The 27,500-nt window shown below is 39.8% G+C and overlaps 1 protein-coding gene across 5 annotated transcripts in view; it reads left to right on the top strand.

Annotated features, from left to right (window-relative positions):
* The window catches only part of AMDHD2 (amidohydrolase domain containing 2), an 81,720-nt gene that overhangs the window by 11,116 nt on the left and 43,104 nt on the right, over window positions 1–27,500 (top strand). For all 5 annotated transcript variants that reach the window (XM_078777492.1, XM_078777491.1, XM_078777488.1 and 2 more), the window contains one exon: window positions 25,464–25,600. In XM_078777492.1, coding sequence (XP_078633618.1) covers window positions 25,464–25,600 — 137 coding nt within the window. The remainder of the gene's footprint in view (window positions 1–25,463; window positions 25,601–27,500) is intronic.

Raw genomic sequence — 27,500 nt, 5'->3', positions numbered from 1 at the left:
ACCAATAAAAAACACGACTCATCAAGCTAATAAAAAAACCTGACCAATCAAGACCAATAAAAAACACGACTCATAAAGCTAATAAAAAAACCTGACTAATCAAGACCAATAAAAAACACGACTCATCAAGCTAATAAAAAAACCTGACTAATCGAGACCAATAAAAAGCACGACTTGTCCAGCTAATCAGAAACCCAACAAATAACGACTAATAAAAAACATGACTCATCAAGCTTATAAAAAAACCTGACTAATAAAAAACACAACTCGTCAAGCTAATAAAAAAAAGCTGACTAATCAAGACTAATAAAAAACACGACTCATCAAGCTAATAAAAAAACCCGACTAATCAAGACTAATAAAAAACATGACCCGTCCAGCTAATCAGAAACCCTACAAATAACGACTAATAAAAAACATGACTCATCAAGCTTATAAAAAAACCTGACAAATAAAAAAAACGACTCATCACGCCAATAAAAAAACCTGACTAATAAAAAACACGACTCATCAAGCTAATAAAAAAACCTGACTAATCGAGACCAATAAAAAACACGACTCGTCCAGCTAATCAGAAACCCAACAAATAACGACTAATAAAAAACACGACTCATCAAGCTAATAAAAAAACCTGACTAATCAAGACCAATAAAAAACACGACTCATCAAGCTAATAAAAAAACCTGACTAATCAAGACCAATAAAAAACACGACTCATCAAGCTAATAAAAAAACCTGACTAATCAAGACCAATAAAAAACACGACTCATCAAGCTAATAAAAAAACCTGACTAATCAAGACCAATAAAAAACACGACTCATCAAGCTAATAAAAAAACCTGACTAATCGAGACCAATAAAAAGCACGACTCGTCCAGCTAATCAGAAACCCAACAAATGACGACTAATAAAAAACATGACTCATCAAGCTTATAAAAAACCTGACTAATAAAAAACACGACTCGTCAAGCTAATAAAAAAACCTGACTAATCAAGACTAATAAAAAACATGACTCGTCCAGCTAATCAGAAACCCAACAAATGACGACTAATAAAAAACATGACTCATCAAGCTTATAAAAAACCTGACTAATAAAAAACACGACTCATCAAGCTAATAAAAAAAAGCTGACTAATCAAGACCAATAAAAAACACGACTCATCAAGCTAATAAAAAAACCTGACTAATCAAGACCAATAAAAAACACGACTCATCAAGCTAATAAAAAAACCTGACTAATCAAGACCAATAAAAAACACGACTCATCAAGCTAATAAAAAAACCTGACTAATCACGACCAATAAAAAACCTGACTAGTCAAGACCAATAAAAAACACGACTCATCAAGACTAATAAAAAACATGACTTGTCCAGCTAATCAGAAACCCAACAAATAACAACTAATAAAAAACATGACTCATCAAGCTTATAAAAAAACCTGACGAATAAAAAACACGACTCGTCAAGCTAATAAAAAAAACCTGACGAATCAAGACTAATAAATAACACGACTCATCAAGCTAATAAAAAAACCTGACTAATCGAGACCAATAAAAAACACGACTCATCCAGCTAATCAGAAACCCAACAAATAACGACTAATAAAAAACATGACTCATCAAGCTTATAAAAAAACCTGACTAATAAAAAACACAACTCGTCAAGCTAATAAAAAAAAGCTGACTAATCAAGACTAATAAAAAACATGACTCATCAAGCTAATAAAAAAACCCGACTAATCAAGACTAATAAAAAACATGACTCGTCCAGCTAATCAGAAACCCTACAAATAACGACTAATAAAAAACATGACTCATCAAGCTTATAAAAAAACCTGACTAATAAAAAAAACGACTCATCACGCCAATAAAAAAACCTGACTAATAAAAAACACGACTCATCAAGCTAATAAAAAAACCTGACTAATCGAGACCAATAAAAAACACGACTCGTCCAGCTAATCAGAAACCCAACAAATAACGACTAATAAAAAACACGACTCATCAAGCTAATAAAAAAACCTGACTAATCAAGACCAATAAAAAACACGACTCATCAAGCTAATAAAAAAACCTGACTAATCAAGACCAATAAAAAACACGACTCATCAAGCTAATAAAAAAACATGACTAATCAAGACCAATAAAAAACACGACTCATCAAGCTAATAAAAAAACCTGACTAATCGAGACCAATAAAAAGCACGACTCGTCCAGCTAATCAGAAACCCAACAAATGACGACTAATAAAAAACATGACTCATCAAGCTTATAAAAAACCTGACTAATAAAAAACACGACTCGTCAAGCTAATAAAAAAACCTGACTAATCAAGACTAATAAAAAACATGACTCGTCCAGCTAATCAGAAACCCAACAAATGACGACTAATAAAAAACATGACTCATCAAGCTTATAAAAAACCTGACTAATAAAAAACACGACTCATCAAGCTAATAAAAAAAAGCTGACTAATCAAGACCAATAAAAAACACGACTCATCAAGCTAATAAAAAAACCTGACTAATCAAGACCAATAAAAAACACGACTCATAAAGCTAATAAAAAAACCTGACTAATCAAGACCAATAAAAAACACGACTCATCAAGCTAATAAAAAAACCTGACTAATCGAGACCAATAAAAAGCACGACTTGTCCAGCTAATCAGAAACCCAACAAATAACGACTAATAAAAAACATGACTCATCAAGCTTATAAAAAAACCTGACTAATAAAAAACAACTCGTCAAGCTAATAAAAAAAAGCTGACTAATCAAGACTAATAAAAAACACGACTCATCAAGCTAATAAAAAAACCCGACTAATCAAGACTAATAAAAAACATGACCCTTCCAGCTAATCAGAAACCCTACAAATAACGACTAATAAAAAACATGACTCATCAAGCTTATAAAAAAACCTGACTAATAAAAAAAACGACTCATCACGCCAATAAAAAAACCTGACTAATAAAAAACACGACTCATCAAGCTAATAAAAAAACCTGAATAATCGAGACCAATAAAAAACACGACTCGTCCAGCTAATCAGAAACCCAACAAATAACGACTAATAAAAAACACGACTCATCAAGCTAATAAAAAAACCTGACTAATCAAGACCAATAAAAAACACGACTCCTCAAGCTAATAAAAAACCTGACTAATCAAGACCAATAAAAAACACGACTCATCAAGCTAATAAAAAAACCTGACTAATCAAGACCAATAAAAAACACGACTCATCAAGCTAATAAAAAAACCTGACTAATCAAGACCAATAAAAAACACGACTCATCAAGCTAATAAAAAAACCTGACTAATCGAGACCAATAAAAAGCACGACTCGTCCAGCTAATCAGAAACCCAACAAATGACGACTAATAAAAAACATGACTCATCAAGCTTATAAAAAACCTGACTAATAAAAAACACGACTCGTCAAGCTAATAAAAAAACCTGACTAATCAAGACTAATAAAAAACATGACTCGTCCAGCTAATCAGAAACCCAACAAATGACGACTAATAAAAAACATGACTCATCAAGCTTATAAAAAACCTGACTAATAAAAAACACGACTCATCAAGCTAATAAAAAAACCTGACTAATCAAGACCAATAAAAAACACGACTCATCAAGCTAATAAAAAAACCTGACTAATCAAGACCAATAAAAAACACGACTCATCAAGCTAATAAAAAAACCTGACTAATCACGACCAATAAAAAACCTGACTAGTCAAGACCAATAAAAAACACGACTCATCAAGACTAATAAAAAACATGACTTGTCCAGCTAATCAGAAACCCAACAAATGACAACTAATAAAAAACATGACTCATCAAGCTTATAAAAAAACCTGACGAATAAAAAACACGACTCGTCAAGCTAATAAAAAAACCTGACGAATCAAGACTAATAAATAACACGACTCATCAAGCTAATAAAAAAACCTGACTAATCGAGACCAATAAAAAACACGACTCATCCAGCTAATCAGAAACCCAACAAATAACGACTAATAAAAAACATGACTCATCAAGCTTATAAAAAAACCTGACTAATAAAAAACACAACTCGTCAAGCTAATAAAAAAAAGCTGACGAATCAAGACTAATAAAAAACATGACTCATCAAGCTAATAAAAAAACCCGACTAATCAAGACTAATAAAAAACATGACTCGTCCAGCTAATCAGAAACCCTACAAATAACGACTAATAAAAAACATGACTCATCAAGCTTATAAAAAAACCTGACTAATAAAAAAAACGACTCATCACGCCAATAAAAAAACCTGACTAATAAAAAACACGACTCATCAAGCTAATAAAAAAACCTGACTAATCGAGACCAATAAAAAACACGACTCGTCCAGCTAATCAGAAACCCAACAAATAACGACTAATAAAAAACACGACTCATCAAGCTAATAAAAAAACCTGACTAATCAAGACCAATAAAAAACACGACTCATCAAGCTAATAAAAAAACCTGACTAATCAAGACCAATAAAAAACACGACTCATCAAGCTAATAAAAAAACATGACTAATCAAGACCAATAAAAAACACGACTCATCAAGCTAATAAAAAAACCTGACTAATCGAGACCAATAAAAAGCACGACTCGTCCAGCTAATCAGAAACCCAACAAATGACGACTAATAAAAAACATGACTCATCAAGCTTATAAAAAACCTGACTAATAAAAAACACGACTCGTCAAGCTAATAAAAAAACCTGACTAATCAAGACTAATAAAAAACATGACTCGTCCAGCTAATCAGAAACCCAACAAATGACGACTAATAAAAAACATGACTCATCAAGCTTATAAAAAACCTGACTAATAAAAAACACGACTCATCAAGCTAATAAAAAAAAGCTGACTAATCAAGACCAATAAAAAACACGACTCATCAAGCTAATAAAAAAACCTGACTAATCAAGACCAATAAAAAACACGACTCATAAAGCTAATAAAAAAACCTGACTAATCAAGACCAATAAAAAACACGACTCATCAAGCTAATAAAAAAACCTGACTAATCGAGACCAATAAAAAGCACGACTTGTCCAGCTAATCAGAAACCCAACAAATAACGACTAATAAAAAACATGACTCATCAAGCTTATAAAAAAACCTGACTAATAAAAAACAACTCGTCAAGCTAATAAAAAAAAGCTGACTAATCAAGACTAATAAAAAACACGACTCATCAAGCTAATAAAAAAACCCGACTAATCAAGACTAATAAAAAACATGACCCGTCCAGCTAATCAGAAACCCTACAAATAACGACTAATAAAAAACATGACTCATCAAGCTTATAAAAAAACCTGACTAATAAAAAAAACGACTCATCACGCCAATAAAAAAACCTGACTAATAAAAAACACGACTCATCAAGCTAATAAAAAAACCTGAATAATCGAGACCAATAAAAAACACGACTCGTCCAGCTAATCAGAAACCCAACAAATAACGACTAATAAAAAACACGACTCATCAAGCTAATAAAAAAACCTGACTAATCAAGACCAATAAAAAACACGACTCCTCAAGCTAATAAAAAACCTGACTAATCAAGACCAATAAAAAACACGACTCATCAAGCTAATAAAAACACCTGACTAATCAAGACCAATAAAAAACACGACTCATCAAGCTAATAAAAAAACCTGACTAATCAAGACCAATAAAAAACACGACTCATCAAGCTAATAAAAAAACCTGACTAATCGAGACCAATAAAAAGCACGACTCGTCCAGCTAATCAGAAACCCAACAAATGACGACTAATAAAAAACATGACTCATCAAGCTTATAAAAAACCTGACTAATAAAAAACACGACTCGTCAAGCTAATAAAAAAACCTGACTAATCAAGACTAATAAAAAACATGACTCGTCCAGCTAATCAGAAACCCAACAAATGACGACTAATAAAAAACATGACTCATCAAGCTTATAAAAAACCTGACTAATAAAAAACACGACTCATCAAGCTAATAAAAAAAAGCTGACTAATCAAGACCAATAAAAAACACGACTCATCAAGCTAATAAAAAAACCTGACTAATCAAGACCAATAAAAAACACGACTCATCAAGCTAATAAAAAAACCTGACTAATCAAGACCAATAAAAAACACGACTCATCAAGCTAATAAAAAAACCTGACTAATCACGACCAATAAAAAACCTGACTAGTCAAGACCAATAAAAAACACGACTCATCAAGACTAATAAAAAACATGACTTGTCCAGCTAATCAGAAACCCAACAAATGACGACTAATAAAAAACATGACTCATCAAGCTTATAAAAAACCTGACTAATAAAAAACACGACTCGTCAAGCTAATAAAAAAACCTGACTAATCAAGACTAATAAAAAACATGACTCGTCCAGCTAATCAGAAACCCAACAAATGACGACTAATAAAAAACATGACTCATCAAGCTTATAAAAAACCTGACTAATAAAAAACACGACTCATCAAGCTAATAAAAAAAAGCTGACTCATCAAGACCAATAAAAAACACGACTCATCAAGCTTTAAAAAAAACCTGACTAATCAAGACCAATAAAAAACACGACTCATCAAGCTAATAAAAAAACCTGACTAATCAAGACCAATAAAAAACACGACTCATCAAGCTAATAAAAAAACCTGACTAATCACGACCAATAAAAAACCTGACTAGTCAAGACCAATAAAAAACACGACTCATCAAGACTAATAAAAAACATGACTTGTCCAGCTAATCAGAAACCCAACAAATAACAACTAATAAAAAACATGACTCGTCAAGCTTATAAAAAAACCTGAGGAATAAAAAACACGACTCGTCAAGCTAATAAAAAAACCTGACGAATCAAGACTAATAAATAACACGACTCATCAAGCTAATAAAAAAACCTGACTAATCGAGACCAATAAAAAACACGACTCATCCAGCTAATCAGAAACCCAACAAATAACGACTAATAAAAAACATGACTCATCAAGCTTATAAAAAAACCTGACTAATAAAAAACACAACTCGTCAAGCTAATAAAAAAAAGCTGACTAATAAAAAAAACGACTCATCACGCCAATAAAAAAACCTGACTAATAAAAAACACGACTCATCAAGCTAATAAAAAAACCTGACTAATCGAGACCAATAAAAAACACGACTCGTCCAGCTAATCAGAAACCCAACAAATAACGACTAATAAAAAACACGACTCATCAAGCTAATAAAAAAACCTGACTAATCAAGACCAATAAAAAACACGACTCATCAAGCTAATAAAAAAACCTGACTAATCAAGACCAATAAAAAACACGACTCATCAAGCTAATAAAAAAACCTGACTAATCAAGACCAATAAAAAACACGACTCATCAAGCTAATAAAAAAACCTGACTAATCAAGACCAATAAAAAACACGACTCATCAAGCTAATAAAAAAACCTGACTAATCGAGACCAATAAAAAGCACGACTCGTCCAGCTAATCAGAAACCCAACAAATGACGACTAATAAAAAACATGACTCATCAAGCTTATAAAAAACCTGACTAATAAAAAACACGACTCGTCAAGCTAATTAAAAAACCTGACTAATCAAGACTAATAAAAAACATGACTCGTCCAGCTAATCAGAAACCCAACAAATGACGACTAATAAAAAACATGACTCATCAAGCTTATAAAAAACCTGACTAATAAAAAACATGACTCATCAAGCTAATAAAAAAAAGCTGACTAATCAAGACCAATAAAAAACACGACTCATCAAGCTAATAAAAAAACCTGACTAATCAAGACCAATAAAAAACACGACTCATCAAGCTAATAAAAAAACCTGACTAATCAAGACCAATAAAAAACACGACTCATCAAGCTAATAAAAAAACCTGACTAATCGAGACCAATAAAAAGCACGACTTGTCCAGCTAATCAGAAACCCAACAAATAACGACTAATAAAAAACATGACTCATCAAGCTTATAAAAAAACCTGACTAATAAAAAACACAACTCGTCAAGCTAATAAAAAAAAGCTGACTAATCAAGACTAATAAAAAACACGACTCATCAAGCTAATAAAAAAACCCGACTAATCAAGACTAATAAAAAACATGACTCGTCCAGCTAATCAGAAACCCTACAAATAACGACTAATAAAAAACATGACTCATCAAGCTTATAAAAAAACCTGACTAATAAAAAAAACGACTCATCACGCCAATAAAAAAACCTGACTAATAAAAAACACGACTCATCAAGCTAATAAAAAAACCTGACTAATCGAGACCAATAAAAAACACGACTCGTCCAGCTAATCAGAAACCCAACAAATAACGACTAATAAAAAACACGACTCATCAAGCTAATAAAAAAACCTGACTAATCAAGACCAATAAAAAACACGACTCATCAAGCTAATAAAAAAACCTGACTAATCAAGACCAATAAAAAACACGACTCATCAAGCTAATAAAAAAACCTGACTAATCAAGACCAATAAAAAACACGACTCATCAAGCTAATAAAAAAACCTGACTAATCAAGACCAATAAAAAACACGACTCATCAAGCTAATAAAAAAACCTGACTAATCGAGACCAATAAAAAGCACGACTCGTCCAGCTAATCAGAAACCCAACAAATGACGACTAATAAAAAACATGACTCATCAAGCTTATAAAAAACCTGACTAATAAAAAACACGACTCGTCAAGCTAATAAAAAAAACCTGACTAATCAAGACTAATAAAAAACATGACTCGTCCAGCTAATCAGAAACCCAACAAATGACGACTAATAAAAAACATGACTCATCAAGCTTATAAAAAACCTGACTAATAAAAAACACGACTCATCAAGCTAATTAAAAAAAAGCTGACTAATAAAAAACACGACTCATCAAGCTAATAAAAAAACCTGACTAATCAAGACTAATAAAAAACATGACTCATCAAGCTTATTTTAAAAAACCTGACTAATAAAAAACCTGACTAATCAAGACTAATAAAAAACATGACTCATGTTGCTAATCAGAAACCCGACTAATTAAGACAATTAAAAAAAACATGACTGATGAAGCTAATAATGACAAGCATGACTGGCGGATCGCCAGGTGAACAGTTTACGTTTTGTATACCAGAGTAGACCAGAAAATCACAATACAGAATCGCATTTAATCAAAATCATCCATCCACAACTTTTTGAGATGTCCTGCAATGTATCGTTTTTGGCCCTATCTCCTAATGGTGAAGAATCACTTTAAAAAAAACTCCACGAGCCAGATCCGAATCCGGATCTTCACCAAAATTGAATTGATTCGTCGTTGTGACACACACAACCTCTCCACCAAGTTTCGTCCAAATCCATCCATAACTTTTTGAGATATCCTGCTATATGTTGGTGTTAGCCATATCACTCAATGGTGAAGAATCACTGAAAAATTAAATAATTCTCATATCCGAATCCATATTCAGATCTTCACCAAAATGGAATCGATTCTTCCTTGTCACACACAACCTATCCACAAAGTTTTGTCCAAATCCGTCCAAAACTTTTTGAGATATCCTGCTATGTATAGTTTCTGGCCCTATCTCCCCATGGTGTAGAACCATTTTTAAAATTCCAGTAGCCGAATCCGGATCTTCACCAAAATCTAATCATTTCGTCCTTGTGACATACGCTACATCTCTGCAAAATTTCGTCCGAATCCGTCCACAACTTTTTGAGATATCTTGTTCAAAAAACAAACGGACACACAGTGGTGAAAACATAACCTCCTTCCACTTTTGGTGGCAGAAGTAAAAAAAACCCAACTAATCAAAATAATCCTAAAAATTTGACTGGTCAAAAATCCGACAAATTAAGCAAATCCAAAAAAACATGTAATCAACCAACATTATTCGACGTCAAGACGTCGTCCGATATGTCTCCGCCCACATTATTACATCATTATACATATCTGTACCAAGTTTGAATTAGATCACATGAGCCATTCTCAAGTCATAGACCTATTACAGACTTTGTATGTATAATGAGGTAAAGATTAACTGATTAGATTTTGGGGTCAAGAGGTACAGTCGTGGCCAAAAATATTGGCACCCTCGCACTTTTTTCAAATACCTCAATTTTCTCGACAAATAAGTTTAAATTCACAAAAGTATTTGGTCTCCACAATTCTTTACTTCACCGTTAATATTACAGAACCTTTGTTTCTGATTCAGAACATAATATATCCTTTTAAATCAGAAAATAAAAAGAAATGGCATTGACAAAATTATTGACACCCTCAACTTAGTATTTGGCAGCACAGACTTTGGACAAAATAACTGCAGTCAAGTTCTTCCTAGAGCCATGAATGAGCTTCCTACACCTCTCTACTGAGAGTTTGTCCCACTCTTCTTGTGCAAACTGCTCCAGTTCTCCCAGATTTGAAGGGTGCCGTCTCCCAACTGCTGTTTTCAGATCTCCCCACAGGTGTTCAATGGAATTTAGATCTGGACTCATTGCTGGCCACTGCAGAACAGTCCAGCGTTTTGTCTTGAACCATTCCTGGGTGCTTTGTGAAGTGTGTTTGGGGTCATTGTCCTGCTGCAAGACCCATGACCTTCGACGGAGACCCAACTTTCTGACAATGGGTTGAACATTGCGCTCCAAAATGCCTTGGTGATCTCCTGATTTCATGATGCCATGAACACATTCAAGGCATCCAGTGCCAGAGGCAGCACAGCAACCCCAAAACATCACTGAACCTCCTCCATGCTTGACTGTACGGAAGGTGTTCTTTTCTTTGAAGGCTTCATTTTGTTTTCTGTAAACAAAGAGATTCTGTGTTTTACAAAAAAGCTCGAATTTGGTCTCATCTGTCCACAGGACTGGGAACTGAGTACCCTCGTCCCTCTATACAAGGGGAAAGGTGACCCTCTGGACTGTGGCTCGTATCGAGCGAGAAAGTTATTGGAGCATGGAATGAAGGTATTGGAAAGGGTGTTGGAGAGGAGGATAAGGAAGAAAGTGAAGATCGATGAAATGCAGTTTGGATTTATGCCAGGAAGAGGAACGACAGACGCGCTTTTTATTGTAAGGCAGTTGCAGGAGAAGTACATGGAGAAGAGGAAGAAGTTGTTTCTTGGGTATGTTGATCTGGAGAAAGCATTCGATAGGGTTCCACACAAAGTAGTGACATGGGCATTGGGGAAGTTAGGAGTGGAGGAATGGTTGATTAGAGTGGTGATGGCAATGTACGAGAGAGCGCACACAGCTTTAAGGTCGAAGGATGGGAACAGTGGTGAGTTTGAGGTGAAGGTGGGAGTGCATCAGGGGTCGGTACTAAGTCCACTACTATTTGTAGCTGTGATGGAGGTGCTGGCTCGGAATTTAAAGGAGGGTTTACCATGGGAGTTGTTGTATGCAGATGATCTGCTGTTGATTGCGGAAAGTATGGATGGACTGAAGGAGAAGATGAACAAGTGGAAGGAATGTATGGAGATAAAAGGTCTGAAGGTGAATATGGGAAAAACGAAGGTGATGGCAAGTGGTAAAGCATGTGGTGAGGTGGAAAGAACTGGGAAGTGGCCGTGTGCTGTGTGCAGGAAGGGTGTCAGAGTGAACTCCATTCAATGTACAATGTGCGCTGAGTGGGTTCATCAAAAATGTAGTGGTCTGAGAGGGTCATTAACCAGTGTGGCAGCTACATTCAAGTGTAAGGTGTGCACAGAGGGAGCTGCAGATGGGGAAAATTTTGAGTGGGATCTTGGAGACGGCGTGAAGCTGGAAGGTGTGAAAACATTTTGCTACCTTGGAGACATGCTGAATGGAGAAGGTGGATCAGACTCGGCAACGGTTGCTGGAGTGAGATGTGCATGGAAGAAGTTTGGGGAAGTGAGTGGTGTGCTGACGAGGAGGGGAGTGTCGTTGAAGCTGAAGGGAAAGGTGTATGCTGCATGTGTGAGAAGTGTTATGATTTATGGGAGCGAGACATGGGTAATGAACTTAGAGCAGCAACGAAGGGTGGAAATGTGAATGGTTCGGTGGATGTGCGGAGTATCGCTGAGAGAGAGGAAGACAAATGATGAATTGCGAAAGATGATGGGAATAGAGCCTGTGATTGATGCTGTGAAGAGAAACAGGTTGAGATTGTTTGGTCATGTGTTGAGGAAGGATGAAAGTGACTGGTTGAGAAGAGTGATGGAAATAATTGTAGAAGGAAGTAGAGGACGGGGAAGACCAAGAAAGACTTGGCTAAAGGTGGTGGAAGAAGAAATGCGGGCAAGGGGGTTAACAAGGGGAGATGCAGAAAATAGGACAAAATGGAGAAGATTGTCATGGGGCCGCAAGGCTAACCCCCGCTCTAGCAGGGAAAATGGCCTTAAAATGCCTGTTTTGTGTTGTGTGTGTTGTTCACAGGAAATTCTCCCAGAAGGATTCTGGCTTGTTCAGGTGTGTTTTGGCAAACTCCAGTCGGGCTTTCTTATGTCTCTCTCAGCAGTGGGGTCCTCCTGGGTCTCCTTCCATAGAACCCCCTTTCATTGAATTGGTGACGGATGGTGCGAGTTGAAACTGTCGTACCTTGTGTCTGAAGGTCAGCTTGAATCTGTTTGGCAGTTGATCAAGGTGCTTTCTCCACCATTCGAACAATCCTTTGCTGCAATCTTCGTTCAAGTTTTCTCCTGTGGCCACCTTCAGGGAGGTTGTCTGCAGTGTCATGGGCCTTGAACTTCCTGATAACATTGTTTACGGTTGACACAGGAGCATCAGTGTCTCTGGATATGGACTTTTGTAGCCTTGAGATTGTCGATGCTTGGCTGCAATCTTGTCTGACAATTCTCTGATTTGCTTTCTTTTCTCCATGCTCATTGTGCTACACAGTGACACAAAACAGCAGAATGACTCCTTTTCTCCATTCAAACTGGTTGAATGAGTGATTTTTATATTTCGGGCATCTGCAACTCACCACAGGCGAGTTCAATTCCAAAGTAAAGGACAATCACCTGCTTGAAATCTAATTATTTCTAAAAGGTGCCAATAATATTGTCCATGCCATTTTAGGATTTATGTGTGGCATAAGCTAAGATTTAGTAATTTTTTCAGCTTTTTTTGTTTTGTTCCACTGCAAACCAAAGAAATACATATGTGGATACCAAAATATATTTTTAATTTCAACAGTTTTCTGGAAGAAATGGTGCATTATTTGAAAAGATTGCAAGGGTGCCAATATTTTTGGCCACAACTGTACCTGAACCAAGTTTGAATTAGATCACTTCAGCTGTTCTCAAGTTTTTTTTAATTTTTATTTTTAGTTTTTTTTTTGCTTTCTTTTTTTATAGACTTATTACAGTTATAGACTTATTACAGAATTTGACCTTTGACCTCTTGACCCCAAATTCTAATCCGTTAATCTTTACATCATTATATGTACTGGCAGAGTACCCGCCCTATGGGTGACCATATGGGCGTTCTTGTTCCAAGCGTACAACACATTTTCTGCCATCTCTTATTGGAGGATATTTTCTGCTGATACAACTGATTTAACTTGGATTTCTTGATTATTTCCTTTGGTAATATTGCTGGATCTCTGTTCAACTTAGGTGGCCTTGGTTTTTGAGGCATCTCAATTTTCCAGAAAAAAAAACCAAACATCAACCATCACCCTATCTAACAATACCCACGACCAAACCACACTCACCTCTTCCCCCCTCCTCCCCCTTCCACCATCTCCTCAAAATCCCTCTTCAACCGTCACCCGAGCTAACAATACCCACGGCATCCCCACACCCCCACACCCCCACCCTCCCCTCCGCCATCTCCTCAAAATCCCCTTTCAACCGTCACACTCGCTAACAATACCCATGACAACCCCACACCACCCGCTTTCCTCCCCTCCACCATCTCTTCACAATCTCCCATCAACCGTCACCCTAGCTAACAATACCCACGACAACCCCACATCTCTCCCCCACCCTCCCCTCCGCCATCTCCTCAAAATCCCCTTTCAACCGTCACGCTAGCTAACAATACCCACGACAACCCCACATCTCTCCCCCACCCTCCCCTCCGCCATCTCCTCAAAATCCCCTTTCAACCGTCACGCTAGCTAACAATACGCACGACAACCCCACACCACCCTCTTTCCTCCCCTCCACCATCTCTTCACAAACTCCCATCAACCATCACCCTCGCTAACAATACGCACGACAACCCCACACCACTCTCTTTCCTCCCCTCTACCATGTCTTCACAAACTCCCAGCAACCATCACCCTAGCTAACAATACAATACGTCAATTCAGTCTTTGTGGCCTTTTGGGTCTTTGGGGCCTTTTGGGTCTTCGGGGTCTTTTGGGTCTTCGGGGTCTTTTCTTTTGGGTCTTCGGGGGGTCTTTTGGGTCTTCGGGGTCTTTTTGGTCTTTGGGGTCATTTTGGTCTTTGGGGTCTTTTTGGTCTTTGTGGTCTTTGTGGTCTTTTCAGTCTTTGGGGTATTTTCAGTCTTTGGGATTTTTTCAGTCTTTGGGGTCTTTTCAGTCTTTGGGGTCTTTTCAGTCTTTGGGGTCTTTTCAGTCTTTGGCGTCTTTTCAGTCTTTGGCGTCTTTTCAGTCTTTGGCGTATTTTCAGTCTTTGGGGTATTTTCAGTCTTTGGGGTATTTTCAGTCTTTGGGGTATTTTCAGTCTTTGGGGTATTTTCAGTCTTCGGGGTATTTTCAGTCTTCGGGGTATTTTCAGTCTTCGGGGTATTTTCAGTCTTCGGGGTATTTTCAGTCTTCGGGGTATTTTCAGTCTTCGGGGTATTTTCAGTCTTCGGGGTATTTTCAGTCTTTGGGGTATTTTCAGTCGTTGGGGTATTTTCAGTCGTTGGGGTATTTTCAGTCGTTGGGGTATTTTCAGTCGTTGGGGTATTTTCAGTCGTTGGGGTATTTTCAGTCGTTGGGGTATTTTCAGTCGTTGGGGTATTTTCAGTCGTTGGGGTATTTTCAGTCGTTGGGGTATTTTCAGTCGTTGGGGTATTTTCAGTCGTTGGGGTATTTTCAGTCGTTGGGGTATTTTCAGTCGTTGGGGTATTTTCAGTCGTTGGGGTATTTTCAGTCGTTGGGGTATTTTCAGTCGTTGGGGTATTTTCAGTCGTTGGGGTATTTTCAGTCGTTGGGGTATTTTCAGTCGTTGGGGTATTTTCAGTCGTTGGGGTATTTTCAGTCTTTGGGGTATTTTCAGTCTTTGGGGTATTTTCAGTCTTTGGGGTATTTTCAGTCTTTGGGGTATTTTCAGTCTTTGGGGTATTTTCAGTCTTCGGGGTATTTTCAGTCTTTGGGGTATTTTCAGTCTTTGGGGTATTTTCAGTCTTTGGGGTATTTTCAGTCTTTGGGGTCTTTTAGGTCTATGGGGGTATTTTAGGTCTTTGGGGTCTTTTAGATCTTTGGGGTCTTTTAGATCTTTGGGGTCTTTTAGGTCTTTGGGGTCTTTTAGGTCTTTGGGGTCTTTTAGGTCTTCGGGCTGTTTTGGGTCTTTTGTCGTTGGGGCCTTTTAGGTCTTTGGGGTCTTTTGGGGTATTTAGGGTCCTTGGGGTCTTTTGGGTCCTGGGGTCTTCTCGATCTTGTTGGACCTCGAGGTGTTGAGGGTGGGGGGGGGGGTGGTGGAAGGTCTTTTGGGTCCTCTGGGTACTTTAGGTTAAGTATTTCCGGTTACATTTGTGGGTGGAGTCTGGTCAGCTGTCCAACCAATGGGTGAAGAGCGGACATACATGCATACAAACACTTGCTCCATTTATATATAGATTTATCTATCTTCTTCTTCTTCTTCTATCTTCTATCTTCAATTTTTTTTTGTGTATACAGAGTCGAGGCTTGTGAAAGAGCTAACATTTATCAAACAAACAAATCAAACAAACAAAGTATATAAAAAGGGGAGCGGTTGACAACATGGGGAGAGAAGGGGAGGAAGCACACAAACACAACATTTGAGAGCAGGGACATCGGGAGATGTTTTTGGAGGGAGAGGGCCTGGGGGGAGGCAGGATAGGTATAAAACGCAAGGACACCAAGGACTTCCAGGAAAGAAGTCAAAAGTCACCTCAAAAAAGTGGATTTGGGGTGAAATTAGCGGGGGTAGAAAGGATCAAGGTTTTGGATGGGGGAAGATAAGAGATGGTGGATCTATATTATCTGTATTAGTTTCTATATTATTTATATTTATATTATTATTATTATCTATTAATCTATCATCTATCTATCTATCTATCTTCTATCTTCTATTATCTATCTATAATTCCAGTAATCTCTGTGTGTTTGTTTGTACGTTTGTACGTTTGTACGTTTGTTTGTTTGTCTGTGACCGCTGTTTCTCGACAACCACGGGTCCGATATACTTTAAACTTGCCAGGTATATTGCTGGGGACCCGAGGATGTGCCTTTTCAAGGTTTGAAATTAATCGGACAAGTACTTACCGAGCTATGGCGATTTAGCCGTTCGCCGTTCGCTTTGGCGTTGCGAATGGACCAAACCATTGCATGTAAATAGAGGGGGGGGTTCTGTGGTCGTTGCGAATGGACCAAACCATTCATGTAAATAGAGGGGGGGGGGGGTTCTGTGGTCGTTACTGCCACGTGGTTTCAAAGTTTTTTTTTGTTGTTGTTGTTTGCACGCATGTTTTTTTGCACCCACGTACGGGCACGCCCTAGGATGTTTACACACACACACCCCTACACAAATTTTTTTTTTTTTTTTTTTTTGGCAAGGAACGGGCACCCACGTACGGGCACGTCCTAGCTTATATATAGTACGGGCATGCCCTAGTATATATAAAAGAAAGTTTTTGTTTGTTTGTTACTTGCCAGAAAAGATTCCGGCAAGTATGTTGGTTGGTTGGTTTGTCTGCCTGTGTGCAGTCTTTGGGGTCTTTTCAGTTGGTTGGTTTGTCTGCCTGTGTCTGCCTGTGTGCAGCACTACGTCTACACCGTTGCATGTAGAATCGCCAAACTTTACACACATATTTGTTTTGCCCTGGAATAGACTGTGCCCAATTTTTAACTCTCTCGGCCCATGGCCTCCATTATGACGTCATAATTTGATAATTCGACAAGTACAAAACTTCATCCAATCAAGATGCAATTTCTTGAGCGACATAACGGAATAAACTGGTGGAGAAAAATAATAATGATGACGTCATCGGTCACGTGGTTCGGCCGCCATCTTGGAAAAACGGAAAAACTTTGCACCTCTATATCTCCGAAAGCGCTGAATAGAAACAATTGAGACATGGCTCATTGCAAAGAACTCTCCATGGGGAATAAAATATGTTAATGATGATGTCATAGGTGTCTCCATTATGACGTCGTAATTCGACAGCCTGGTGTTGGCTTAGCGGTTAGGGTGCCGGCTTGGGATCCTAGGATCCTGGGTTTGAATCCCGGTCGATCGCTGAATTAATGCCAGGGGGGTTGACTCAGCCTGTCATCTTTCCGAGGTCGGCAAATTTGAGTACCAGCTTGCTGGGATGAATGATCACGGTGTGTACCCCGATTTACAATAGGTACACCGTATCCCTGCGCATCGTAAGAGCGTGACCAAGGGTTGGCGTCAGGAAGGGCATCCGGCCATAAAAACATTGCCTCAAACAGGGAACCATGATTGTCATGGGGCCCGCAAGGCTAACCCCCACTCTAGCGGGGAAAATGGCCTTAAAACGATCATTCATTCAATTCGACAAGTACAAAACTTCATCCGATCAAGATGAAATTTCTTGAGCATAATATCGGAATAAATTAGTTCAGAAAACAAACAATGATGACGTCATCGGTCACGTGGTTCGGCCGCCATCTTGGAAAAACCGAAATACTTTGCACCTCTATATCTCCGAAAGTGCTGAATCGAAGGAATTGAGACATGGCTCATTGTAAAGAACTCTCCATGGGGAATAATATATGTTAATGATTAATGATGTCATAGGTGCCTCCATTATGACGTCATAATTCGACAAGTAGAAAACTTTATCCGATCAAGATGAAATTTCTTGAGCATAATCGAGGAATAAATTAGTTTAGAATGCAAATAATGATGACGTCATTGGTCATGTGGTTCGGCCGCCATATTTGTCCAAAATGGCCGATTAAAAAAAGCACATTCCGGCAAGTCCTCGGTCTCTGACCGATTTTTCATTCGTTTGTTTGACCGCACGTGCTAATCTCCTGAACGGTGAAAGATAGGAGGAAACCTCTAAAACAAAAAATGTCGGGACGGGCCCCAGCAAGGTTATAGGCTAGGTGGTGAGGCCGCTTCGGCCGGGCTGGGCCCATTTCGCAATTAAAAGCTGAGCTGAATTATAGTAGTCAATCGTCTACGGCCGCGAGTAAAAGCTGAATTCTAGTAGTAAATTCATTCAAAAAGAACTAAAAATGTCGGGACGGGCCCCGGGAAGGTTATAGGCTATGTGGCGAGGCCGGTCGTGGCCGCTTCGGCCGGGCTGGGCCCATTTCGCAATTAAAAGCTGAGCTGAATTATAGTAGTCAATCTTCTCTGGCCGCGAGTAAAAGCTGAATTATCGTAGTCAAGTCATTCAAAAAGATCCCGGGCAACGCCGGGTGCTTTCGGCTTGTATATATATATATCTAAAAGAAAGTTTTTGTTTGTTTGTTTGTCTGCACGCGTTAATCTCCTGAACGGTGAAAGATAGGAGGAAACCTCTGAAACAAAAAATGTCGGGACGGGCCCCGGCAAGGTTATAGGCTAGGTGGCAAGGCTGGTTGAGGCCCACCTCGGCCGGGCTGGGCCCATTTCGCAATTAAAAGCTGAGCTGAATTATAGTAGTCAATCTTCTACGGCCGCAAGTAAAAGCTGAATTATAGTCGCAAATTCATTCAAAAAGAACTAAAAATGTCGGGACGGGCCCCAGCAAGGTTATAGGCTAGGTGGCGAGGCTGCTTCGGCCGGGCTGGGCCCATTTCGCAATTAAAAGCTGAGCTGAATTATAGTAGTCAATCTTCTATGGCCGCGAGTAAAAGCTGAATTATAGTACTAAATTCATTCAAAAAGAACCCGGGCAACGCCGGGTGTTTTTGGCTAGTATCTATCTATAATTCCAGTAATCTCTGTGTGTATGTCCGTGTGTCTGTCTGTGACCGCTGTTTCTCGACAACCACGGGTCCGATATACTTGAAACTTGCCAGGTATATTGCTGGGGACCCGAGGATGTGCCTTTTCAAGGTTTCATATTAATCGGACAAGTAGTTAGCGAGCTATGTCCAAAAAACGATTCAACCAATCAGAGAGCAGCGAGCTATCACGTGTGCCGAACGTGGCGAACAGACTCTGCCTCGGACGGCACATTTGAGAGCGTATTCATTTATTTCACGTTGGCAAACTATGTTGGCGTTAAACTATGTTTTACAACTAATTAAAACTAATTTGCGATTCATTCGCTTTCCTGCGCGTTTGTGCACGCTATGGCGATTTCTTTACCAAACTCCGCAAGCCGTTCGCTTTGGACCAAACCATTTCATGTAAATAGAGGGGGGGGATTGTCACCGTACTCGCAAGCCGTTCGCTTTGGACCAAACCATTTCATGTAAATAGAGGGGGGGGGATTGTCACCGTACTCGCAAGCCGTTCGCTTTGGACCAAACCATTTCATGTAAATAGAGGGGGGGGGGGGGGGATTGTCACCGTACTCGCAAGCCGTTCGCTTTGGCTTTGCGAATGGACCAAACCATTTCATGTAAATAGAGGGGGGGGATATAATTTTAGATATCTATCTATAATGCCAGTAATCTCTGTGTGTCTGTCTGTGACCGCTGTTTCTCGACAACCACGGGTCCGATATACTTGAAACTTGCCAGGTATATTGCTGGGGACCCGAGGATGTGCCTTTTCAAGGTTTCATATTAATCGGACAAGTAGTTAGCGAGCTATGTTCAAAAAACGATTCAACCAATCAGAGAGCAGCGAGCTATCACGTGTGCCGAACGTGGCGAACAGACTCTGCCTCGGACGGCACATTTGAGAGCGTATTCATTTATTTCACGTTGGCAAACTATGTTGGCGTTAAACTATGTTTTACAACTAATTAAAACTAATTTGCGATTCATTCGCTTTCCTGCGCGTTTGTGCACGCTATGGCGATTTCTTTACCAAACTCCGCAAGCCGTTCGCTTTGGACCAAACCATTTCATCTATCTATAATTCCAGTAATCTCTGTGTGTGTGTATGTGTGTATGTCTGTGTGTTTGTCTGTGACCGCTGTTTCTCGACAACCACGGGTCCGATATACTTGAAACTTGCCAGGTATATTGCTGGGGACCCGAGGATGTGCCTTTTCAAGGTTTCATATTAATCGGAGAAGTAGTTACGGAGCTATGTCCAAAAAACGATTCAACCAATCAGAGAGCAGCGAGCTATCACGTGTGCCGAACGTGGCGAACAGACTCTGCCTCGGACGGCACATTTGAGAGCGTATTCATTTATTTCACGTTGGCAAACTATGTTGCCGCTATGTTGGCGTTAAACGATGTTTTAAAACTAATTAAAACTAATTTGCGATTCTTTCGCTTTCCTGCGCGTTTGTGCATGCTATGGCGATTTCTTTACCAAACTCCGCAAGCCGTTCGCTTTGGACCAAACCATTTCATGTAAATAGAGGGGGGGGATTGTCACCGTACTCGCAAGCCGTTCGCTTTGGACCAAACCATTTCATGTAAATAGAGGGGGGGGGATATAATTTTAGATATAGATATAGTACGGGCATGCCCTAGTCTATCTATAATGCCAGTAATCTCTGTGTGTCTGTCTGTGACCGCTGTTTCTCGACAACCACGGGTCCGATATACTTGAAACTTGCCAGGTATATTGCTGGGGACCCGAGGATGTGCCTTTTCAAGGTTTCATATTAATCGGACAAGTAGTTAGCGAGCTATGTCCAAAAAACGATTCAACCAATCAGAGAGCAGCGAGCTATCACGTGTGCCGAACGTGGCGAACAGACTCTGCCTCGGACGGCACATTTGAGAGCGTATTCATTTATTTCACGTTGGCAAACTATGTTGGCGTTAAACTATGTTTTACAACTAATTAAAACTAATTTGCGATTCATTCGCTTTCCTGCGCGTTTGTGCACGCTATGGCGATTTCTTTACCAAACTCCGCAAGCCGTTCGCTTTGGACCAAACCATTTCATGTAAATAGAGGGGGGGGATTGTCACCGTACTCGCAAGCCGTTCGCTTTGGACCAAACCATTTCATGTAAATAGAGGGGGGGGATATAATTTTAGATATACAGTATATATAGTACGGGCATGCCCTAGTATATATAGTACGGGCATGCCCTAGTCTATCTATAATGCCAGTAATCTCTGTGTGTCTGTCTGTGACCGCTGTTTCTCGACAACCACGGGTCCGATATACTTTAAACTTGCCAGGTATATTGCTGGGGACCCGAGGATGTGCCTTTTCAAGGTTTCATATTAATCGGACAAGTAGTTAGCGAGCTATGTCCAAAAAACGATTCAACCAATCAGAGAGCAGCGAGCTATCACGTGTGCCGAACGTGGCGAACAGACTCTGCCTCGGACGGCACATTTGAGAGCGTATTCATTTATTTCACGTTGGCAAACTATGTTGGCGTTAAACTATGTTTTAAAACTAATTAAAACTAATTTGCGATTCTTTCGCTTTCCTGCGCGTTTGTGCACGCTATGGCGATTTCTTTACCAAACTCCGCAAGCCGTTCGCTTTGGACCAAACCATTTCATGTAAATAGAGGGGGGGGGGGGGTTGTCACCGTACTCGCAAGCCGTTCGCTTTGGACCAAACCATTTCATGTAAATAGAGGGGGGGGGATTGTCACCGTACTCGCAAGCCGTTCGCTTTGGACCAAACCATTTCATGTAAATAGAGGGGGGGGATATAATTTTAGATATATATATAGTACGGGCATGCCCTAGTATACATAAAAGAAAGTTTTTGTTTGTTTGTTAGTTTGTTTGTCTGCACGTGCTAATCTCCTGAACGGTGAAAGATAGGAGGAAACCTCTGAAACAAAAAATATCGGGACGGGCCCCGGGAAGATTATAGGCTTGGTGGCGAGGCCGGTCGAGGCCGCCTCGGCCGGGCTGGGCCCATTTCGCAATAAATCTTAATCTTCTTTCAAAATTCTCTTGACGTACAACTTATGCACTTAATAATAGTGCTATGTATATAACTTAACTTATGCACTTATGCACAATCTGACTGATTGCAACACATGCTTTCAAAATTCTCTCTCGCGGGGCCAGACAGAAGAAAGAACAAGGAATCGTTGAGCACTAACTGATACTGGGCTTGCGTCAGACTTATGTACAGAAGATTAAATTCATTCAAAAAGAACCCGGGCAACACCGGTTGCATTCAGCTAGACTACTAATAAGAGAGCCGTTGGTCTGTCTCTGTGTGTGTGTGTCGCCATTTTTCTCAGAAATGGCTGAACAGATATTCGTCAAACTTTGAGAGGTTCATCAGTGAGTGTGTGGGAGTGTTTTAGGCAAAAAAAAACAAAAAAACGGTTTTTGTATTTTTTTTAAAAATCGCTCTTTCGTGCTGAAGCCTTTTTGATTAAAGACAGTTATATACAAGTACACATTCGCATAAATAAATACAAAACAATCACCAGACATTTGAACACAAATAATCATACAATACTGGAAGCGGTCGAAGTTGGTGGTAAGGTTTCTTCTTCTTGCTGAACGTCATCATACTTAACTTAGAAACGTGATGAACAGTACATTCACCAGCATATATTCAACGAAAAGGTGAAATGATGATTTGACATTTGTGATGAATTCTGATTTGGATGTAATTGCTTTTCCATTATATTTTCTCTCATTTCAAATATGTTAATGTCTCTTTTCGGCTTGACCAATGCCGGGTACTCCAGCTACAAACACTTTTATACTTTACTCGGGGTACAAATACAAATACAACTTTGTCTGGAGGGTAACATAGGCTATGTGGCCGCGACCTCATTCGGGGATGTGGGGAACCGGGAGATGGGCGTAAATTCTCTATGTAAATGGGTACCATGTGGCACCACCTGGTGATGGTGGCAGAGGGTATTACAATATCGTTTTTTACCTGTGCAACACCGAGGTTAAAACACTCTTTGCATGGGTAAATTTTTCCTCCTTTCTTTCCCCCCCATTCTCCAAAACGGAGGGGCCTGTCAAATCTCCTCCTCCCCCCAAAAAGAAGTACATGTAGTACACCTTTCCCCTCCCGCTCTCCTCACCTCACCCTTCCACTCTCCCCGCTCCCTTCCTCACCTATCCCCTCCTGCCTCCTGATTTAAGTGAAAATGAATATATGAATGATCGTTTTAAGGCCATTTTCCCCGCTGGAGCAGGGGTTAGCCTTGCGGGCCCCATGACAATCATGGTTCCCTGTTTGAGGCAATGTTTTTTTTATGGCCGGATGCCCTTCCTGACGCCAACCCTTAGTCGCCTCTTACGATGCGCAGGGATACGGTGTACCTATTCTAAACCGGGGTACACACCGGGAATTACGATGCCTCCTGATTTAAGTAATCAACACTAATTGATAACCCAATGGATCAAAAATCCGACTAATCAAGATTGATAAAAAATCCAATGGATCAACAATCCAAATAATCAAGACTGATTTTAAAAAGCCCAATGGATCAACAATCCGAATAATTTAGACTGATCAAAAAACCCAATGGATCAACAGTCCGAATAATCAAGACTGATCAAAAAACCCAATGGATCAACAGTCCGAATAATCAAAACCGATCAAAAAACCCAATGGATCAACAATCCGAATTTTTTTTTTTTTTTTTTTTGTATACTGAATCGAGGCTCGTGAAAGAGCTAACATTTATTTCACAAACAAATCAACCAGACAAACAAAATATACAAAAAGAGGGAGCGGAAGACAAGATGGGGAGAGAAGGGGAAGCATACAACCACAACATTTGAGAGCAGGGAGAAGTGTGGGAGGGAGAGGGCTTGGGGGCAGGAGGCGTTGGGAAGGGGAGGGGGGGGGGGGGGAGAGGTATAAAACACAAGGGGACCGAAATTAGCGGGGGTAGAAAAGATCAAGGTTTTGGATGGAGGAAGATAAGAGATGGTGGTGAACAGCTGTTTTAAAGACCTGGAGGGTGGAGTGGGATTGAAGAGAGTGAGGGAGTTTGTTCCAGAGGCGGGAGAAAAGAGGAATGAAGGAGTGAAGGTGAGCAGAAAGTCTTGATTTTGGCAGTTTAACCATAAGAGGGTTGCAGGCAGATCTTGTGCGACCTGTAGGAATATTTGGGGGACAGAGCCCAGAGAGGGCTGGGGGGGCAAGGCCAGAGAGGAGTCGGTAGAAGACGGAAAGACCACCAACCTGCCTGCGGTGAGTGAGTGAAAGGCCCTTGGAGATAGCTTCATCGCGGGAGATTCCAATGATTCTGAACGCTTTGGTTTCAACAGCGTGAAGACGAGCTAGGTGTGAGGCTCAATTCAAGACTGTTCAAGAGGCTAGGGAATTATCAAGACTGTTCAAAAAACCCAATGGATCAACAATCCGAATAATCCAGACTGTTCAAAAAACCCAATGGATCAACAGTCCGAATAATCAAGACCGATCAAAAAACCCAATGGATCAACAATCCGAATTATCAAGACTGTTCAAAAAACCCAATGGATCAACAATCCGAATTATCAAGACTGTTCAAAAAACCCAATGGATCAACAATCCGAATTATCAAGACTGTTCAAAAAACCCAATGGATCAACAATTCGAATTATCAAGACTGTTCACAAAACCCAATGGATCAACAATCCGAATTATCAAGACCGATCAAAAAACCCAATGGATCAACAATCCGAATTATCAAGACCGATCAAAAAACCCAATGGATCAACAATCCGAATTATCAAGACTGATCAAAAAACCCAATGGATCAACAATCCGAATTATCAAGACTGTTCAAAAAACCCAATGGATCAACAATCCGAATTATCAAGACTGATCAAAAAACCCAATGGATCAACAGTCCGAATAATCAAGACTGTTCAAAAAACCCAATGGATCAACAATCCGAATTATCAAGACTGTTCAAAAAACCCAATGGATCAACAATCCGAATTATCAAGACTGTTCAAAAAACCCAATGGATCAACAATCCGAATAATCAAAACTGATCAAAAATCAGATTAATCAAGGCTAATCAAAATCCTGAATATATAATCAAGACGAGTCAAAAAGGCCAATGGATCAAACATCCTTCAAATAAAAACTGATCAAAAATCGGATTAATCACGACTAATCAAAAATCTTGCAAATGAAGGCTGATCAACATCCCACCGGACAAAAAACCCGACTAATCAAATTGCTTTGAAGTTTTGATCGATTTTATGGCCATCGTATGGTATAAATTGGGTGTTTTTCCTTTCCTTTAATACAAGTGTTGTTGTTGTTTTTATTGCAGAGAAGACCTGTGGGTTCGTCATGGTAAGATCCTCGACCCTGAAAAGGTATTCTTTGATGAGAAGGTTCCAGCTGATGTCCGAGTTGACTGCTGTGGGAAGATATTGGCTCCCGGTTTCATTGATGTTCAAATAAATGGTACGTGACGGACGGACGTGGTCGATCCCTTGGGATTCTTGTCTGGCGTGCCAGGTTTGAGGGGCTGAAGGGGAACAAATCCCAGGGCTACCCAAGACGTCATGGGTTACGTGTTTAGATAAAGTTCCAAAGGCACCTCGAGGATATCAACAAACAATTTGTTTGGTGCAACCAAGGTTGTGGTTGGTGTAAGCGTGAGCGGGCACATTGCAGAATATATTGTTAGTTGTATTGTGGGTATAGTGGGTATTGTTAACCAACATCATTTTGGTACTTTTGCTGCTCCTGTATCAAAGCTGTGTGTGTCTGCCTGAGATACGTAAATATGGGATGTTGTTGTGGGATTTGGGATTTGGAAATGAAAGGCCAAATGCTAAACTTTGCGTATGCTCAGAGCTAAACAGTTGCTGCGAATACAAGTGCTGGTTTTGCAGTAAATGGTGCTGGTAGTTATCATCATTTTCTATGCAGCCTATGGCTGTTGCTTGCATCATTGCTGGGAGCACAACTGTGCCGGTGATGCAGTGCCCCCTGTTTCTAGTAAGCTGGTACTCATTTTGCTGACCTCGGTGGAATGACAGACTGGGTCAGTCCACATCGTGTTTTGTAACTGCACAACAGGGACTCAAACTCGAGACCCTAAGATCTTAAGCCAGCCACCTTCACCGTTAAGCCAACACCAGGCTCGGTGGTAGTGACGACTACGTTTGTCTGAATGGTGGCAGTGTTGTGGAAATGACTGATGGTGGTGGTGACCGTCGCAGTGCTTGTGATGACCGCAATGTCAAAGATTATGGTGGACGTAGCAGTTATGGTGGTATTGATTGTGGGGTTTGAGGGGTAGTGGTGGGAGAACTTCAGCTTTATGTTGATGTAGATTGTGGTGAAAATTGTCGAATTTGTGGTAGAATGAGGTTCTAATCTTGTATGTTGTTGTACAAATCTAAATGTGATGAAACCCATTGTATGGTCACCTTGTTGTGTCTAACATTTTTGCTAAAAACACTGAAAATCTCCACAATAGCAATGTCCATGCTTTGCTCATCTCATGCTATTTGTACTGTTATGTTTGTGGGGGTAGATGATGGCATCCCATAGTACAGATAGGATTGTATTGTATTAGCATGGGCCGTGGACGAGTAGGAGACATCTCGATGTATTAAGTAGGGAAACTGGAGCTTAAGGTTGTTCATGTGTCTTCACACGGGGGTCGAGCGGTGTTAGTTATCTAGATAGTGGTTAAGGTAGTTTTCCCCCAGTTGTGATTGCCTCCTGTGGCTTTTCCCTTCGTTTTTTTACGACTACAACAAGGCCGGCCATATAAACACATGCTCGTTGTAACAACAACCGTACATTAACCAATCATAACCGGCATAACTGCCGACAGAACCACAGGACATTCCCGATCTGACTAAACCTCGCCTCCAAAGATTAGCAAGCCGACAGGCCATGCCCCGAAGTTCGTCATTGGTCGAGAGGACATGGGGTGTTTTGAGAGAGCTCGGTGATTGGACGGAGTGGCGTCAGAGCTAGAAGTTCGAGAGCAGGAAGAAGACTCTCTCTCTCTCTCTTTCTCTCATCTCTCTCTCTCTCTCTCTCGTCTCTCTCTCTCTCTCTCTCTCTCTCTCTCTCTTTCTCTTTCTCTTTCTCTTTCTCTTTCTCTTTCTCTTTCTCTTTCTCTCTCTCTCTCTCTCTCTCTCTCTCTCTCTCTCTCTCTCTCTCTTTCTCTTTCTCTTTCTCTTTCTCTTTCTCTTTCTCTTTCTCTTTCTCTTTCTCTTTCTCTTTCTCTTTCTCTTTCTCTTTCTCTTTTCTCTTTCTCTCTCTCTCTTTCTCTCTCTTTCTCTCTCTTTCTCTCTCTCTCTCTCTTTCTCTTTCTCTTTCTCTCTCTTTCTCTCTCTTT

This window comes from Myxine glutinosa, chromosome 5 (assembly GCF_964187855.1).
Source record: "Myxine glutinosa chromosome 5, kmMyxGlut1.1, whole genome shotgun sequence".
Lineage (NCBI taxonomy): Eukaryota > Metazoa > Chordata > Myxini > Myxiniformes > Myxinidae > Myxine > Myxine glutinosa.
Note: the sequence above shows the minus strand (reverse complement) of the source record. Positions and strands in the feature narration are given on the sequence as shown.